General features: G+C 34.9%; 1 protein-coding gene across 5 annotated transcripts in view; it reads left to right on the top strand.

The window, feature by feature from the left end:
* ctbp2a (C-terminal binding protein 2a) overlaps positions 1-17440 on the top strand; it is a 28039-nt gene that overhangs the window by 7031 nt on the left and 3568 nt on the right. For all 5 annotated transcript variants that reach the window (XM_016278093.1, XM_016278089.1, XM_016278090.1 and 2 more), the window contains 7 exons: positions 10303-10457; positions 11680-11824; positions 13365-13571; positions 14461-14675; positions 14772-14902; positions 15262-15389; positions 15733-15847. In XM_016278093.1, coding sequence (XP_016133579.1) covers positions 10303-10457; positions 11680-11824; positions 13365-13571; positions 14461-14675; positions 14772-14902; positions 15262-15389; positions 15733-15847 — 1096 coding nt within the window. The remainder of the gene's footprint in view (positions 1-10302; positions 10458-11679; positions 11825-13364; positions 13572-14460; positions 14676-14771; positions 14903-15261; positions 15390-15732; positions 15848-17440) is intronic.

Raw genomic sequence — 17440 nt, 5'->3', positions numbered from 1 at the left:
TGACTGTCCAAGAATATAATGGTGGCTGGTACAGCATAAGAATGACTTGTATGCAGTTGGTGTACATTAATTTGTAGAAATTTGATCCGTTTCTCAAGGAAATTTGGAAGAAAATCAACATGGAGTAGGAAATTATGAATGAAAATGGAGGGCAAAAGACACTTAAAACCAAAAGTCATTTCAGTGCCGATTTGTCCAGCTCAGCATATTCATTTACTGTGGGTTTGAGAAATCAAAAGAGAGGACCGAGAGAGGGAATGGAAGAAAAGAGATTAGAGAGGTAAAATCCCACTAGCCATCTGTGCAGAACAGGCCCAGTGGGAAAGGACGGGGGGGTTCTGGGTTAGCGCTCTCCATCAGAACATAATCCTGCAGAAATGAATGAATGCGTGTACTGTAATCCCTGTCCGCAGTAGGACTACACATCTGACCTGTCTCTGACATATAGAACTGTCCTGCATGGCATATTAGCATTAAAGAATCAGAAATGGGTGTGATATTGGTTTGTGTGAAGGTATGAATAATCAATTTGCCCTGGTGCAGTGTGTAGACGAGAGCTGTATGCAAACAACTCCCAGCGTCTGATACTTCCAACTTTATAAAATGTTAAACGACTTGTAAATCACTTATGCTGTTGCATTTTTTTTTATTTGTAAATTGATTTGAATAACAGCATCTTCTAAATGAATACATGCAAGTATAAATGTATACCACGCTTTGCATATATGTGCAGTTTATTGCATTGGTCTATGTACACCTCGCATGTCAAATCTGGCTTTTTTTGTGTGTGCATGCTGAATGTTTGCACAGACTCACAGAGACCAAACACTGAATGAATAAATGGGTGTCATGCTAGGGTTAAACATTAAGGATAGGCTGATAGAGAGAGAGTTTCCGGCCAGTTAACAGAAAGGTCACTTGCTCTGTTGGGCCAGTGCTGTATTATTACAGACTCATATATGCATGTGGATTTTTTGCGTTGCATACTTAATCATTTGGTTTTATGTGATGTATTTGACATTGTTGTTGCAAAATCTGCAAATGTAAATGTCACAACATTTTTTTTGTTGTGATTTTCCAAGAGTCTTTGAAGCATTAGTTATTGCCAATGTCATCGTCTTCCAGGAATTTTTTTGTTTTATTATTATTTTATTGCTCCTATAGCTGTATAATTTTTAGTATTATTGCTGTTTAAAAACAGATTGTTTTAACTTGTTTTAAAATAATAACTTTATGATTAAATCAAAATATATTATACAAATATTATATACAAATTATGTAATTAATTTATTTTATATAAAATTATATAAAATTGTATAATAATATGATATTACTTTATATTATATGAATAATATATGTATTATTATAAATATAATATTAATTTGTTCTAAAGCATAAAAAGCTAAAATCATAAAATATCATTTTGTGAAAATATTGGGAGGGCAAAGAACAGGCCAACCAAATATATATAGTTGATCCCTGCCAGGCTTATTTTAGTATCATTGAGATGCTATTATAGTTTTTAATAATATTTTTAATTTGTTTTAATTTTTATATTTTCTGTTTTCAGAAATTCAGTTTTAAAAAAAAAAAAAATTTATTGTGTGTTTTTAATACAACATTTTTGCTTTGGCAGGCATCTGAATTTTTTATCTTTTTAAATATATATATATATATTTTAGTTTTAGTTAACTATAATAATCCTGACTCCTGCATAATATCAAAGAGTTTAGAAACAAAGAAATGTACAATGCAAAAGATTATTTGTAACGAATGAGAGAATGATGATGGTTGCAGAAAAGTGTGTGTGTGTGTGTGTGTGTCTGTGACAATGTGAGATAGCAAACAGGTCCCGGTGAATTATTCATTGTGAGAAAATGAAAAGGTCACGGAGATTGAGTTTCACTCGTAGATGGAGAGGCAGATCTCTGTATGAACACAGACAGCGCAAGCTGACACAGATGTTGGACAGGCCTGAAATTGTTTAGCACTTTAATTCAATGCAAACTATAGAAGAAAAAAAGACATGAAAGAATTGTCTGATGCTTTGTATTTTGTGTGAATTTCTATACCTGCAAGGACATACTTTTATGTGTACATCTGCGCAAAGAAACTAATTCAAGTCATTGGGTATACTACTGATGTTTGCAACCTATTTTGCTTACGTGATGTGACGTATTTCCTAATTACATGAAAAAAGGTAGACTGGGACTTTGGGAATTGATGGGATTGTGAAAAGTGGGTGTTGCCTATGAAAATAGAGTCAGGTGGTTGAAGGAGTTGAAAATAAGAGCAATTGGTGACAGTAGCATGCATCAGTGAATCATTCTTGTGCATCATGGTTTCCTCAGCTTTTTTTAATATAACCATGTGTGTTTGTTTGTGCATAAATGTGTGTCTGTTTTTGCTGTAACTCTATCCCTAATGTTAAGCACGGTCACCTCATAAAGAGCCTCTGTCTTTAGTGTAACAAAACACAGCTGTGTGTGTGTGTGTGTGCATTGTAAACCTCTCGTTCCCTGGTCCAATCTCTCGTTCTGGAAGGCCAGATGGCTCCTGTCATATAGAGAACTGACAGAAGGAGGGAGCGAGAGAATGTGAAACTAATGAATAGAGGGGGAAAAAGTATTTTGGGGAACGAAACCGAGTGAGAGAGATCACATCTACTGTGTGTGAGTGTGTGTTCGCTTCAAGAGGGTGAGAATGAAGATAATGCTGTGCTAATTATCTGTGTTAAAATGTTGTTTGTTTTCTCCTGTTTGGTCACCACACCAGGTTTGCTTACCCATCACTATGTCATTCTGTAATAACATACGTAAGGCGAAAAGTGTCATTTCATCAACATGAAATATCATCACCAAACGAAATTGCAGCCTGGAAGAACCTGTTTGTCCAAACAGTTAAGAATGGACAGGTGTTTAAAACAGGTTATGAAAACGGTTATAATTTTTGCATTTCTTTTTTTGTTGCACAGAAATAACATATTTCACTCTTAAAGTAATTCAATAGAATTTAAAGAAGCCATATTCTTGGTCAGCACGATTTTGGGGGAAAATATAATTGTGATTTTTATGATAAAAATGGAATGAATTAATAAATAAAAAAATGAATTTATTTAAAACTCCAGGTTTTCTGTTCTTGTTTGTAGGGCTGCAAAATGTTGTGACTATAAAATTATTATTAATAAATAACACTAATAAATTATTATTATTTTTTTATTAAAAATATTTAGCAAATTAAGAATTTTTACTCTTGGAAAATTTTACAATTGTAACATTACATAATTAATATTTATGGCTGTCTTCATTTATTTTCAAACAATAAACCTTAGACCCCAAACTCTGAATGCATGCCGAGATGAGTTTGCGTGGAGCAGTTTGCATGTAAATGAACACAGTGCTGCGCTTCACTCTGAAACACACAGTGCACATATTTATTTAATTTGTGATTTGATAATTGCCGTAAGCAGTGCCCTAAACAGTTTTTGCAAATTTGTTTCCATAAATGTTCTGTTTGAAGTGCAGGAAGCTTTGTGTTGTGAACATAATAGTATGCAGTGCTCCAGACTGCGCCTAAAACGGTTGCATTTGCGACCAAAAATACTCATTTGCGATTAATATTTTTGCTGAGATCGCCAGTGGCGACTATATAAATTTAGATGCTATGATTTCAAAATTTGCATGTAATGCCTTTTTTTCCTGATTGTTTTGCAATCAAATCTTTGGTTATGTTGACGTAAGGAAAAACAGTCCTCATCTCTGCCGAACACCTGCTAAAAGCCGCTCCAGTTGTGGCAGCACGAGAGAGATCAAAAATGACGGAGACGTGCGAAGTACAAGTGCAAAAAAGCAGTGTCTAATATCATGCACAATTTGAACAAACTAGTCAAGTCACCTTTATTTATATAGCACTTTATTCAATAATCAAAGCAGCTTTACAGTGTTAAACAGGGAAAACGTGTGCTGATCGTGCAAGAGGACAATAGAAAACAGTCAGTTTATCAGTTAAAGTCAGTTCATTGTTGATTCAGTGATGCCATTGTCCAGCTCAGTTCAGTTCTCGAACTACAACAGGTAAAGCTGTCAGCTGTGAACATTAGCAATATCGTTAACAATTCTCATTTATAATCAATACTAATATGGCTTCTTGTTATCAAGATCTTTAGTCCATATACTGTGTTCTGTTAATGTGTGAACTTCATATTATTTGTAATTACTTGCCCTCCAGTAATTGCAATAAGCTTTGTGCTCTGTTAACTTTTAATAAACAAAGTATCAGCCAAATCCATAACAGAATTCAAACAATAAATACCGTTTTGGCACTCCTTGATGTGGCATGTGCGATTGCTTTAGCACCTCAGTTCAAGCGGCACGGGAACCCATCATAACTTTCTCTTTACAACTATAGTACGAAATAAACATGAATGGACATAACATAACCTACAATACATCTTACTGAAATGTCTCATGTAATCGCTCATTCAGTGTTTCAAACACAGAAAACGTGTAAAGCTTGTAAACCAATAACCATTCGATGTCCATAAATGTATTTGATTTTTTTTTGTCTGGAGCCCTGGTATGTCTGTATATACGGTTTAATTTTAAATGTATTTCATGGTAAGTCCCTTGTAAGGCTGATATTGTGTTGTCAAACTAATTGTGTTGATCTGGTTCCTCTGTGATGACAAGCTGTGCGTTTTGTGCTCATGTGGTGACTGTTCAACAGCCTTGAATTCCTTTCTGTGTGTGTGTGTTTTCTGAAAAGTGTGGTGAATGTCTTGACTTTCACTGGAAATCCTGTTAAGTGATTTGGGATGGCATGTATTGGCCACTGTGACGGTGTGTGTTTGTTTGGGCTTAAAATCACTCATTCAGCTACAACGTGAGCAGCTACATGTCTTTTGTGTCTGTCTGCACTATGCAGTACGCTTTGTTTTCTATCATTTGTTCTTATTCATTTAGTGTTCATTAGGTCATTACGTAGTTTGCTTGTTTGTTTTGGTGGTTAGTTTGTTCATTTGTGACCCTGGACCACAAAACCAGTCATAAGGGTCGATTTTTCGAAATTGAGATTTATCCATCATCTGAAAGCTGAATACATAAGCTTGCCATTGATGTATGGTCTTTTAGAATAGGACAATATTTGGCAGAGATGCAACCATTTGAAAATCGGGAATCTGAGGGTGCAAAAAAAATCTAAATAGTGAGAAAATCGCCTTTAAAGTTGTCCAAATGAAGTTCTTAGCAATGCATATTACTAAAGAAAAATTACGTTTGAATATGTTTACAGTAGGACATTTACAAAATATCTTCATGGAACATGATCTTTACTTAATATCCTAATGATTTTTGGCATAAAAGAAAAATCTATAATTTTGACCCATACAATGTATTTTTGGCTATTGCTACAAATATACCCCAGTGACTTAAGACTGGTTTTGTGCTCCAGGGTCACATTTTATAGTTTTTCCTTTCATTTGTTGATTTATTTATTCTTTCATTAATTTAAAGTTAATTCTTTAAAGTTAGTTCTTTTTTGTTGATGCATTTGCTTGTTTAAACATTGATTTGTTTGTTCTTTCATTCATTTGATGCTCATTTATTATGTTCATTGTTTGTTTTTCCTTTCATTTGTTGATTTATTTATTCTTTCATTAATTTAAAGTTAATTCTTTAAAGTTAGTTCTTTTTTGTTGGTGCATTTGCTTGTTTAAACATTGATTTGTTTGTTCTTTCATTCATTTGATGCTCATTTATTATGTTCATTGTTTGGACGTTAGTTTGTTCATATGTTCTTCATTCTTTTTTTATTTTTCGTTTGGTTCTTTTTTCATTTGTGTTTCATTCATTCATTTGTTGTTTTCCTTGTTTGTTTGGTCATTACTTTGTTAGGCCTAGTTGTTTTTTCTTTTCATTTTATTTGTTTATTCACATGCATTTTTTTGTTTATTTCATTAATTTGACATTCATTCATTTTGGGTCAGTAGTTTGATGTTTTTTCTTATTTATTTGTTTTTGTTTGTTTAGGACCTTTTAGTTAATTTTTTCCTTATTGTTTGTTGGTTCATTTGTTTGTTCAAACATTTTCTTTTCAAGCATATAGTTGTTTATTGATTCATTACTTGATTTCAATCAATCAGTCAATGTTTCAATCTATCAGTCTTTCAATCATTCCTTGTTTGTTTGTTTGGTCATTCAGTAGTTTTTTTTCCTTTCGTTTGTTCCTTTGTTTTATGTGTATTAATCTGTTTGTTTTTAATTAGTTTGTTCCAATGCAAGTCTTTCTCTTTTTTTCTAAGTTGTTTCTTTCTTTCATTACTTTGATGTCCTTCCATTCATTTATTTGTTCTTTTGTTTGTTTTTTTCCACTTGTACTTTTATTTGTTAATTTGGTCATTTTTTCATTTCTGTTTGTTCGTTTCACAGTTTTTCTTTAACCTTTATTTATTTCATTAATTTGACATTCATTAATTTTGGGTCAGTAGTTTGATGTTTTTTCTTATTTATTTGTTTTTGTTTGTTTAGGACCTTTTAGTTAATTTTTTCCTTATTGTTTGTTGGTTCATTTGTTTGTTCAAACATTTTCTTTTCAAGCATATAGTTGTTTATTGATTCATTACTTGATTTCAATCAATCAATCAGTCAATGTTTCAATCTATCAGTCTTTCAATCATTCCTTGTTTGTTTGTTTGGTCATTCAGTAGTTTTTTTTCCTTTCGTTTGTTCCTTTGTTTTATGTGTATTAATCTGTTTGTTTTTAATTAGTTTGTTCCAATGCAAGTCTTTCTCTTTTTTTCTAAGTTGTTTCTTTCTTTCATTACTTTGATGTCCTTCCATTCATTTATTTGTTCTTTTGTTTGTTTTTTTCCACTTGTACTTTTATTTGTTAATTTGGTCATTTTTTCATTTCTGTTTGTTCGTTTCACAGTTTTTCTTTAACCTTTATTTAGCTTCTTTCACAGAGCGCACACACACACACACACACACACACACACATACACATACAGTGTTCACATTACATAATCCAAATAAATACCATTTTAACAGTCAGAAGTGACTGTAATTTTCTAGCATAGAGGGAGGGCAAATAAAATAGAGGCAGAAAGAGCAAGAGAAAATAAAAGAAAGAAAAGCAGGCGGAGAGATGTGAGTGGAAGGGAGAGGCTGGCAGTCTCTAACCACTATGGTCTCCAAATCATAAATTTGAGAGCAGGGAGTGCGGTTGAGGGGGGGAAAAAAGGAGTGGGTCGAAGAAAAAAAAAAAAGAGCAACAGAAGGGGGAGTGATTGGAAGCGTGAGGAGTGGAACGGCACAACTGGCTTGCACTGGCACTTGTGTGGGAATTTTTGACCCTCTCCCTCTTTCCGTGACTCTCCTCGACTCTGCCAGGCATAATTATTCCTCTCCTTTTTCACCTTGAGGGGTTTGTTCTAAAATGAGACAAGAGAGGAATGAAAATGGCAATCAAGATGGACTAACCAAGAGCGAGAGGCTAGAACAAGGAATGAAAACAAAAGGCTCTTCTGTCCGTCTCTGAACGCTTCCCTTGCTGAGCGACTGACCAAAGACGAGCAGATATCTCCGCTTACCCACATATGGGGGAGTGAGCGTGCGACAGACAGACAGCGAGAGGAGGGAGAGACCCCCAGGACACAATCAGAGGAGAACGCTTTTTCTTTGCCACCTCCCTCCATTTTTTTCTCCCCCGTTTTTTGGGCTGCTCTTCATGGGAGGAATGTGGAGGCAGCATTTTCCAGGCAAGACGCATGTTTCCGAAATCGGCCAAAAGAAAAAGTGTGCGTGCGTGTGTGAGTGTGTGTTTGCATGCATGTGTGTGTGGTGTGTGCACAGTTCTCAGTGGTGTCACAAGCGCGTGTCTTGGCTGCTGTCTGTGACATATCTGTAAACTAGTTTGCGTGTGTGTGCAAACACACACAGTGTATTGTGCGCCTGACTCCTCCTCATTATTAGTGTGTGTGTTTGGCAGCCAAATCCCTGGTTAATAGATCAGGTGGGGTGGAGAGAGAAGAAAAAGTGACGCAGCACAGATACACTCTTATTAGACACTCACACATGCACCTGGTTTATTTCAGGTCCTGGGCTGCCTTTCAGTGATCTGACTGTTTTAACTGATTTTCCTGCAAGATTTTCCTGCAAAAAAAGTGTGTTTTGCATTTCAGAAAGATTTTTTTGTTGTTTGTGCATGCATGTGTGTTTGTGTGTGTGTGTGTGTGTGTGTTTATTGTGTGACGGTGAGAAATGAGGTTGCTTGGTAACCACAAGCAGCAGTTGACAGTGAGGTGAGGCACTTGGTTGCCGGTGTTTTTTTTTTGTTGTTTTTTTTTAAATCCAAGATTGCTTGTCACACACACACTTATTAAAATCACAGCGGCACACCTAAGCAAGAGGTGGGGAAACTCACACATACGGTGTGATGTACACTCTGCCATATTACAACACACAGACACGCACACAGATCCACTTCAACGCGGCTCCATGGAAAAATCTCCTCATTTCCTTTTGTTTTTACAGAGTTTTATTGTTCATGGGATTTCAAAGAGAGTGTTACATTTCTCTCGCTCGCTCGCTTGCTCTACTCTCATTAGTTTCACAAGCATTACAGGGCTAGTTCACTCAAAACAAAAAAATCTGTCATTATTTACTTACCTTTGTGTTCTTTCAAACTTTATGATGGAACACAAATGGAGATATTTGGTAAAATGTTCATGCTGCTTTTTCTGTTTATCAAAAGCCATCATATACTGCTCCAAAAAAGGCACCCTAAAAGTAGTCTGTGCTAATAGGAAATATTCAAATTTATTACAAACAGACCAAAATTTAAGTGATTGTTTGCTTCTCTTTGCCTGTAGCTCTTAAATATAACGCATATTTGATCTTTCCGCATTGTGATTGGTCACATGACATGCAAGAACCAATGGTGTTCAGTATTGGTCACTGCAAAAAAAAAAATTCTTAGTATTTTCAGATATACTTATTTGAAAAATGTATCAAAATTAAGTGAATTTATGCTTAAAACAAGAAGTCTGACAGCGTTGTATGAAAAATTTACTTTATTAAAAGGGGAAACAATTATTTTTCTTATCATAGTGTGCAGGGTTATCATAGTTAACTAAAACGGAAACTAAAATCAAAACCATAAAAATAAATATTTTCATTACTTAAAATAAACGTTAACTGAAAATAAAATGCGATATTAAGAAAAAGATAAAAATGTTTTCTAAATGTATTAAAAAAATCAGCTATTTCTGTTTTATTGATGTACTAAAATAACTAAAGATAAAACTGAAATATCACGTATAAAAAAAACTATAGCAACTAAAAATGACAACACAAAAAATTACACCATTTTTAACTGAAATTAAAATGCAAATGGAAAATATAAAAAAATGTAAACTCCATGGAGCTGTGTTCCAAGGAATAGAGGATGTCATGGGTTTTGAAAAAAAATTGAGGGTATGTAAAAAATGTATCCTCACTGGGAGAAAACTGGAGAGACTTTGTGATAGCAATAACAAATAAAAAGCCTCTCATCTCAGAAATCGATGTTTTGTCAGGATCTTTTGTCCTCCGTGATCAGAGTAAATGTGGAGAATGGCCGAAGGGCCGAGATTTCCCCTGCCGCTCTCTTATTGGATAATTCCCCTGCTGGTCTCTGATTGGATCATGGTCGTGTGTACTGCTCAGCTCAGGCTCTGTTTGTTTAAAAATCACTGAGTTTAAGTTTATCTTCGTTGTTCTTGTCCAAAAAAGCTTTTAGAGCTCTGAAATTGTTTATGGGTTGGAAAATGAACAGTCGGCACAGTTTTGTGAACATTGATTGGTAGAGCACCTACATGAAGGAGTGCGTGTGTGTGTGTGTGTGTGTCTTCTGAGAGCCCAATCGTCTGTCCTTCCCTCTCTGATTTCTCCCTCTCTGATGTAGCGATCGCTCCAGCATGTCATTTGTGTTTCTGTTTGATGTGTCCACTGCTCATTTAAAGCGTGCCAGACCCCTGATCTCTCGCATCCATTGCACTTCCCTCCAAGAGACCCAACTCTGCCTTAACATCTCCCACACAATTATTTTTTAATAATGCTCTGGTAAATAATTCTCATTTGAAGTCCTTTTTAAATAGATAGTGGAGAGTGAAAAGACAGAAAGCAGAGAGCAAGATGTTTCCCCAAAGGCTATTAAATAAAATGTATTCATAACTCTGCCCAAATGCTGTAATCTCCATGACAACAAGACACATGGCAGGGGGGCAAACGGGAAGTTCATGCTTCTCTCTCTCTCTCTTTGCAGGTATAAGGCCGCAAATCATGAACGGTCCGATGCATCCTCGGCCGCTGGTCGCTCTGCTGGACGGGAGGGACTGTACCGTAGAGATGCCCATCCTGAAGGATTTGGCCACTGTGGCGTTCTGTGACGCTCAGTCAACACAGGAAATCCATGAGAAGGTCTGTTTGAACTATTTGTTCCTGCATCACTAGCAGTACAGCAAACATTTTGTTTTAGTTGAAAAGTATTTTAATTGAAAATTGAACACCCCAATATTGGAAACTGAAATAAACAAATATATATATATATATATATTTTTTTTTTAAATAAATTATGTATGTGTGTATATATGTGTCTCATTATATATATATATATCTCATTGGACTGTCTTATGTATTTATTTATTTATTTCAACCTTTAGCCAATAAAAAATTGTTTTTTCTATCAGGAGCCATCATTTCAACCAAACAGATAAAATAACCTTATACAGGGTACTGCAAAATATTATGTATGTGTGTATATATGTGTCTCATTATATATATATCTCATTGGACTGTCTTATGTATTTATTTATTTATTTCAACCTTTAGCCAATAAAAAATTGTTTTTTCTATCAGGAGCCATCATTTCAACCAAACAGATAAAATAACCTTATACAGGGTACTGCAAAATATTTATATAGATATGTAAATATAATTGGACTGTCTATATCAGAAGAACCATTATTTCTGCATTTTTCTATACTTATTTATTCCAATGCTGTTTTTCTACTTAAAATTAAATCCGACCGTAATTAAATAACAAACAAGCATGCAGCAACAAATACCACGACCACTGTTGTCTGATTCACTTTGAAATAATTGATCAAATGCGCCAGCTATGAGAATCTGTTACTGACTGACTGACTAGGTGTTTATATGATGATGATTTTGTTGTAATAAATGTTACATAAAATAGATTTAGTCTAGTATGTATGTATGCATGCTAAACAAAAACCGCAAGAAACACTGGCTCATACAAACACACAGGCTGTGATTAATTTTATAGTGACCCAATTATAAGACCAATATATTCATTTAGTGTAGAATCTCATGGCATTGAGTTAAATTACTCCTGTTTCATCACAAGGGAAAATGGCCTGTTAAGTTTAATCATGTCTTTTATTGCTGTTGGATTTAGAATTGCGTGTTTGTAATGTGTGTAATTGCACAGAGTAAAAACCAACAATTATCTGTGAGTAAATGCATGAAATGACATGTAGATGAACATGGCAAGGTAATCATGAGAAATGCATTACACCCACATAGGATGCTACAAAGAAATGATTGATGTGTCCTTAATAAACACCCCACGGCTTTATTCTCTGATGTTTATAGTGTGGTATAAATGTATCTGTGGCAGGTGTTGAACGAGGCGGTGGGGGCGATGATGTACCACACCATCACTCTGACCAGAGAAGATCTGGAGAAATTTAAAGCCCTCCGAATCATAATCCGCATCGGTAGTGGATATGACAATATTGATATCAAAGCAGCTGGAGAGATGGGTAAGAGCATTACAAATGCTAAGAAATGTTTCCTGGTCACAATTTTTGGTCTTAAAGGGGATAGTCATCATTTACTCACCCTTAAAGTGTTCCAACCCGTATGAGTTTCTTTCTTCTGTTGAGCACAAAGAAGATATTCTGAAGAATGTTGGTAACCAAACAGTTGATGGAAGCCATTGACATTCAAAGTATTTTTGTCCATGCTTTGAAAGTCAGTGGCTACCAGCAACTGTTCGGTTACCAACATTCTTCAGAATATCTTTTTTTGTGTTTGTTGTTTGACCAAAAATAACAACAACAACAATAATAATAAAAACAGTTACACTTTAGTTGAGGCCTTTATATATAATGCATTATAAAAGTATTTTTAATGCATTAATTATGCCTTGTAAATGTAATGCACCCTAGTATCATCTAATGTATAATTTGTAACCACAGTTATAATACATTTATAATGCTTATCTATTGATTGTTACACAAGCATATGACAAAACAACCAGGATGCAGATGTAACAAGGAATCTGCAAGTATAGTAATGCGTTTTAACTTTAGTTACAGTTGAAAATAAAATGCATTACAACATATGAATAGCAATGTAATGCATTATACATAACGTGTTATATATAAAAACTTTTTTTTTTTAAAGAATCTAAGTACCATGTTGTTTTAGCAGCTTTCTGGACAATGATATACACCTAATTAATGACAACGAGAAACATAATTGATAGATGGTAATGTGAAAAGCCTTAGCAAATAAAGTGTAGAATGTCTTAAGGCCCGTTCACACCAAGGACAAAAATTATAAAGATAAAGATATAATTCTAAAAATCGTTCTCAATATTAAAGAATAGCAGAGTCCACACCACAACTATAACAACTATAAGTCCCAGGGAAACAATATCGTTGGAATCACTTTCAGAATGATTTATTTTCAGCTGATGAACCATAAAAACATTGACAGCCAATCAGAATCCATCCTGCTGTAGCTGCAGACACGCGTGTGCTTAGAATAAACAGACGATATCGTTTGCTGGTGTGGACGCTAATATCGTTATCTTTATAGTTATCGTTCTTGGTGTGAACGGGCCTTAAAGGTGTGTTTTGATTCTAAATGCTCATATAGTCTGATACTTAGTATCAAGATGCTCTCCTCACAGAAAACACACTACTTACATCAAATACTGCTTAGCTCAGAAACCAGGTTCAATGGTTGTTGAGAAATACAAAGTACTCTGCAAGTGGCGAGTAAAGGTTGGATGTTTGAATGTTTGAGGAGTCAAACAGCGACGAGAAGACCGTCAGAGACAGAAGGAGGTACAGGAGGGCTAATTGTTCCTCTGGGACATATGTTTATATGGTTAGAATAAAAGGAGAAATATTACAGATACAGCTTAATACAGGTCAAATCCATGAATGGAGAGAAGACGGGATCAGGGAGCGTTAATAGACCATCTGAGGCCATTTGAATCTGGTTTATTGAGTGCTCTGATATGTAAATATGAATCTTTTCATGTTGCCTAACATTATTGCATGTCTGCAGGTATTGCGGTGTGTAATATTCCATCAGCTGCTGTGGAGGAGACGGCAGACTCAACGCTTTGCCACATCCTGAACCTGTACAGGAGGAACACCTGGCTGTACCAGGCCATGCGTGAGGGCACACGGGTCCAGAGCGTGGAGCAGATCAGAGAGGTGGCGTCAGGGGCCGCCCGCATCAGAGGAGAAACACTCGGACTCATTGGCTTTGGTGAGGGACAGAAACACTAAAACGTTACAATATTTTACAAATGTGTTGTTGTTATTAACTAAAACTATTAAAAAATGTTTTTGTTATATTGAAATAATGTATTAAATAAAATATAAATATTATTACATAGCATAAAAATAAAAAAAGTTAGCAAAAATAGACTTGCAAAAATGACTAAAACTACAACTGAATAAAAATTTTTATTCAAATTTACTACAAATGACTAAAACCTAAACTATACTTTAAAATATAAAATATATGAAAATATTAAATATAAAAATTCAAAGTCAAAATATTAATAAATACTATAATTGTATATAAATAATACTAAAATAACAGTTATGCAATTGTGGTAAGCATATAATAATAATAATAATGCTTGCTAATTTCATTGAATGAAAATGATTGCTATTAATATTGAACTAATTATTATTTATCATAATCATAAAATCAAGCTAATTGTTATTATTTATTATTAATATATACACAAATAAGCTGATTTAGTTGAATGAACATAATCTTATTTACTGTTTTTGTAAGCGCAAAGTCATCACAACTATGAAATAATGCAAATTAAATATGGGAATTATGTAGAGATCAGAAATCTTCATATGTTGATATTCATATATAGGCACAATTTATCACCGTATACAAGACTAATTTCAAGCGTTCAAGAAAAATTAGATTAAGTGTTAGCTTTTGACCGGTAGATACAGTATGACATGAACATATACTACAGGAATAGTTCAAATAAATCATCTAGTCAGGCCACTCGTGTGAGATTTTTTTCATATAACTAAAGTCAGTGGTGACAACAGGTTTTCTAAGCTCTAATAACGACAAAACAAAAAGCACCATACAAGTTATATATGCCATCTTTGTCTCATAGGCCGATCGGGACAGGCAGTGGCTGTTCGAGCGAAAGCATTTGGCTTCAATGTGATCTTTTATGACCCGTACCTGCAAGACGGTTTAGAGCGATCGCTGGGCGTCCAGAGAGTTTACACCTTGCAGGACCTCCTGTACCAGAGCGACTGTGTGTCTCTCCACTGCAACCTAAACGAACACAATCACCACCTCATCAACGACTTCACCATCAAACAGGTACATTACCCACAAACGGCCCGTTAAACCCATTCCTGCTATCATGAGCGCCATCTAGTGTCTGTTGTGTGAACATCATGTATGATGTTTTGTTAGATGCGACAGGGAGCGTTTCTAGTCAACACAGCACGAGGGGGTCTGGTGGATGAAAAAGCCCTGGCTCAGGCTCTCAAAGAGGGCAGGATACGGGGGGCCGCCCTGGACGTTCACGAGTCTGAACCCTTCAGGTAACATTTGGAATGACATACTAATTGTAATCCAATCTCCGTGTTACTTTGCTGCAACTCCAAACATTTCTTCAGCTGCACCTACATTTGCACGCTATTATTTCTATATAACATGCAAAATTAGGATTAGTGCATCCTAGCTTTGCATCACAGGAATAAATCACATTTTACAACATAGAAAATAGTTTGTTTAAATTGTAATAATATTTCACTGTTTTTACAGTATTTCTAATCAAATAAATGCAGACTTTTTCAAAAACATTTAAAAAATCTTACTGACGGTAGTGTATGCACATGACCAGTGAAGTTCAATGTGCGAGGACATCTAGTGCGCAAAATGAGATGTGTCTTTCTCTTAGTTTTTCTCAGGGTCCTCTGAAGGACGCGCCCAATCTGATCTGCACCCCTCACACGGCGTGGTACAGTGAGCAGGCCTCACTAGAGATGAGAGAGGCAGCGGCCACTGAGATCCGCAGGGCCATCACTGGTACAAAATCTCCCGCTCACTTCTTAGAATGTTTCAAGATGTAACCACTTCTCATGAAGACATCATCATAGAATTTGCGTACAACATTGTGATTATCAATGGGCGACATGCTTAATTATGGTTAATTGCATGTGAGCTGTGAAGGGGAGGGGGTCCTGATTTATCTCTCTTTCTCTCACTTCTATGTCTATCGCAAAACTTTTTAAACTTTCTTTTTTTACCTCAAACGTTAGTCTAGCAGGCACTTGTACTTCCTTCAGGGCATGTAAATCTAGTTCTTTTTATAAACTATCCGTCCTATTGTACATCAGTCATCATGTCTCGGGTTTGTTCTGGTGTTCAGGTCGTATTCCAGATAGTCTCAGAAACTGCGTCAACAAAGAGTTTTTTGTGACTACGGCTCCGTGGGGGGTGATGGAGCAGCAGGTACATCCGGAGCTCAACGGCGGAGCCTACAGGTGACATAAGAGATCTTAAACATGCACAGAACGCCATCTATTTTTTCATACGTCACCTATTTTATCTTGCTAATCCTTTTACTGTCCATCCTCAAGTTTTTTTACCATCTCAAACACCCTCTTTTCTAGGATTGAGAACGGGTTCTTATTTAGAACTGGACCCAAATGATTTTCATTGCATTCAGTTCTGTTAATCTTTCAGTCCTAAAATTTGATGTAAAAATAATTTTCTTAATTTATTTTTAATGCTAATGAATATTTTTAATTAATTGTTATACATTTCATTTTATTTTAGAATTTTGCCAATTTTATCAATTAAATTTGATTTGATTAATTTGATATATATTTAAAATATCTGAACTATTCCTAAAACTATAAATATACTTAAAAGTAAAACTGCATGTGATGTTAATTTAGAAAGAATATATTTTGTATTATGTTTATTTTTCTTACCACATTGGCAAACTGTTGTTTTGTTGTTGTTGTTGTGAGTATAAATCTAAAATAATTTGGTAAGATTTATGATTATTTTAAAACCAGAAGAACTATTTGCCAGTGAGACACATAAAAAAAGGTACAATAGTAAATAGTAATAGTTTAATAAATGGTAGAATATATATTATTTAATTAATAATAAATATGTGACCCTGGACCACAAAACCAGTCATAAGGGTAAATTTTTTTGAAATTGAGATTTATACATCATATGAAAGCTGAATAAATAAGCTTTCCATTGATGTATGGTTTGTTAGGATAGGACAATATTTGGCTGAGATACAACTATTTGAAAATCTGGAATCTGAGGGTGCAAAAAAAAATCAAAATATTGAGAAAATCATCTTTAAAGTTGTCCAAATGAAGTTCTTAGCAATGCATATTACTAATCAAAAATTCAGTTTTGATATATTTACGGTAAGAAATTTACAAAATATCTTCATGGAACATGATCTTTACTTAATATCCTAATGATTTTTGGCATAAAAGAAAAATCTATAATTTTGACCCATACAATGTATTTTTGGCTATTGCTACAAATATACCCCAGAGACTTAAGACTGGTTTTGTGCTCCAGGGTCACATATGTAAAAAAAAAAAAAAAATCTAAATGTTACAAAAATAGTCATAGAAAAGGTGAATAACTGCCATAAAAGGACTAAATCAATCAAATTGTTGATCAACTTGAATCAAAACCGGAATCATTAAATTCCTTCCAATCCCTGCTCTTTTCCCCACTGGACTCAAGATCACTCCTTCCTCTCTGTAAGATGAAATACTCAACAAATTCATGGATTCTATTGTATGAGCAGCCAAGCAGTACAGCGGCTGTGTTCAGCTATGCAGACGTGCTTCATTAATTCATCCCTGTGTAGTGAGTGTTATCCCTCTAGATCACCATATGCAAATAGACTCAAACGAGACCGCCGTCTGTCCCTGTGGCACACATAAATTAACTTCGACAGCATCACCTCTAGATTTACCCGCTATGACCCTTCTGAACATTTCCCTAAACTACCACCTCATTCTTATGCATTTAACTCTCCAACCCACACATAAAAAACACACACACACACACACACACACACACACACACAC

This window comes from Sinocyclocheilus grahami, unplaced genomic scaffold (genome assembly GCF_001515645.1).
Source record: "Sinocyclocheilus grahami isolate Dianchi unplaced genomic scaffold, SAMN03320097.WGS_v1.1 scaffold118.1, whole genome shotgun sequence".
Taxonomy (NCBI): Eukaryota; Metazoa; Chordata; class Actinopteri; order Cypriniformes; family Cyprinidae; genus Sinocyclocheilus; species Sinocyclocheilus grahami.
Note: the sequence above shows the minus strand (reverse complement) of the source record. Positions and strands in the feature narration are given on the sequence as shown.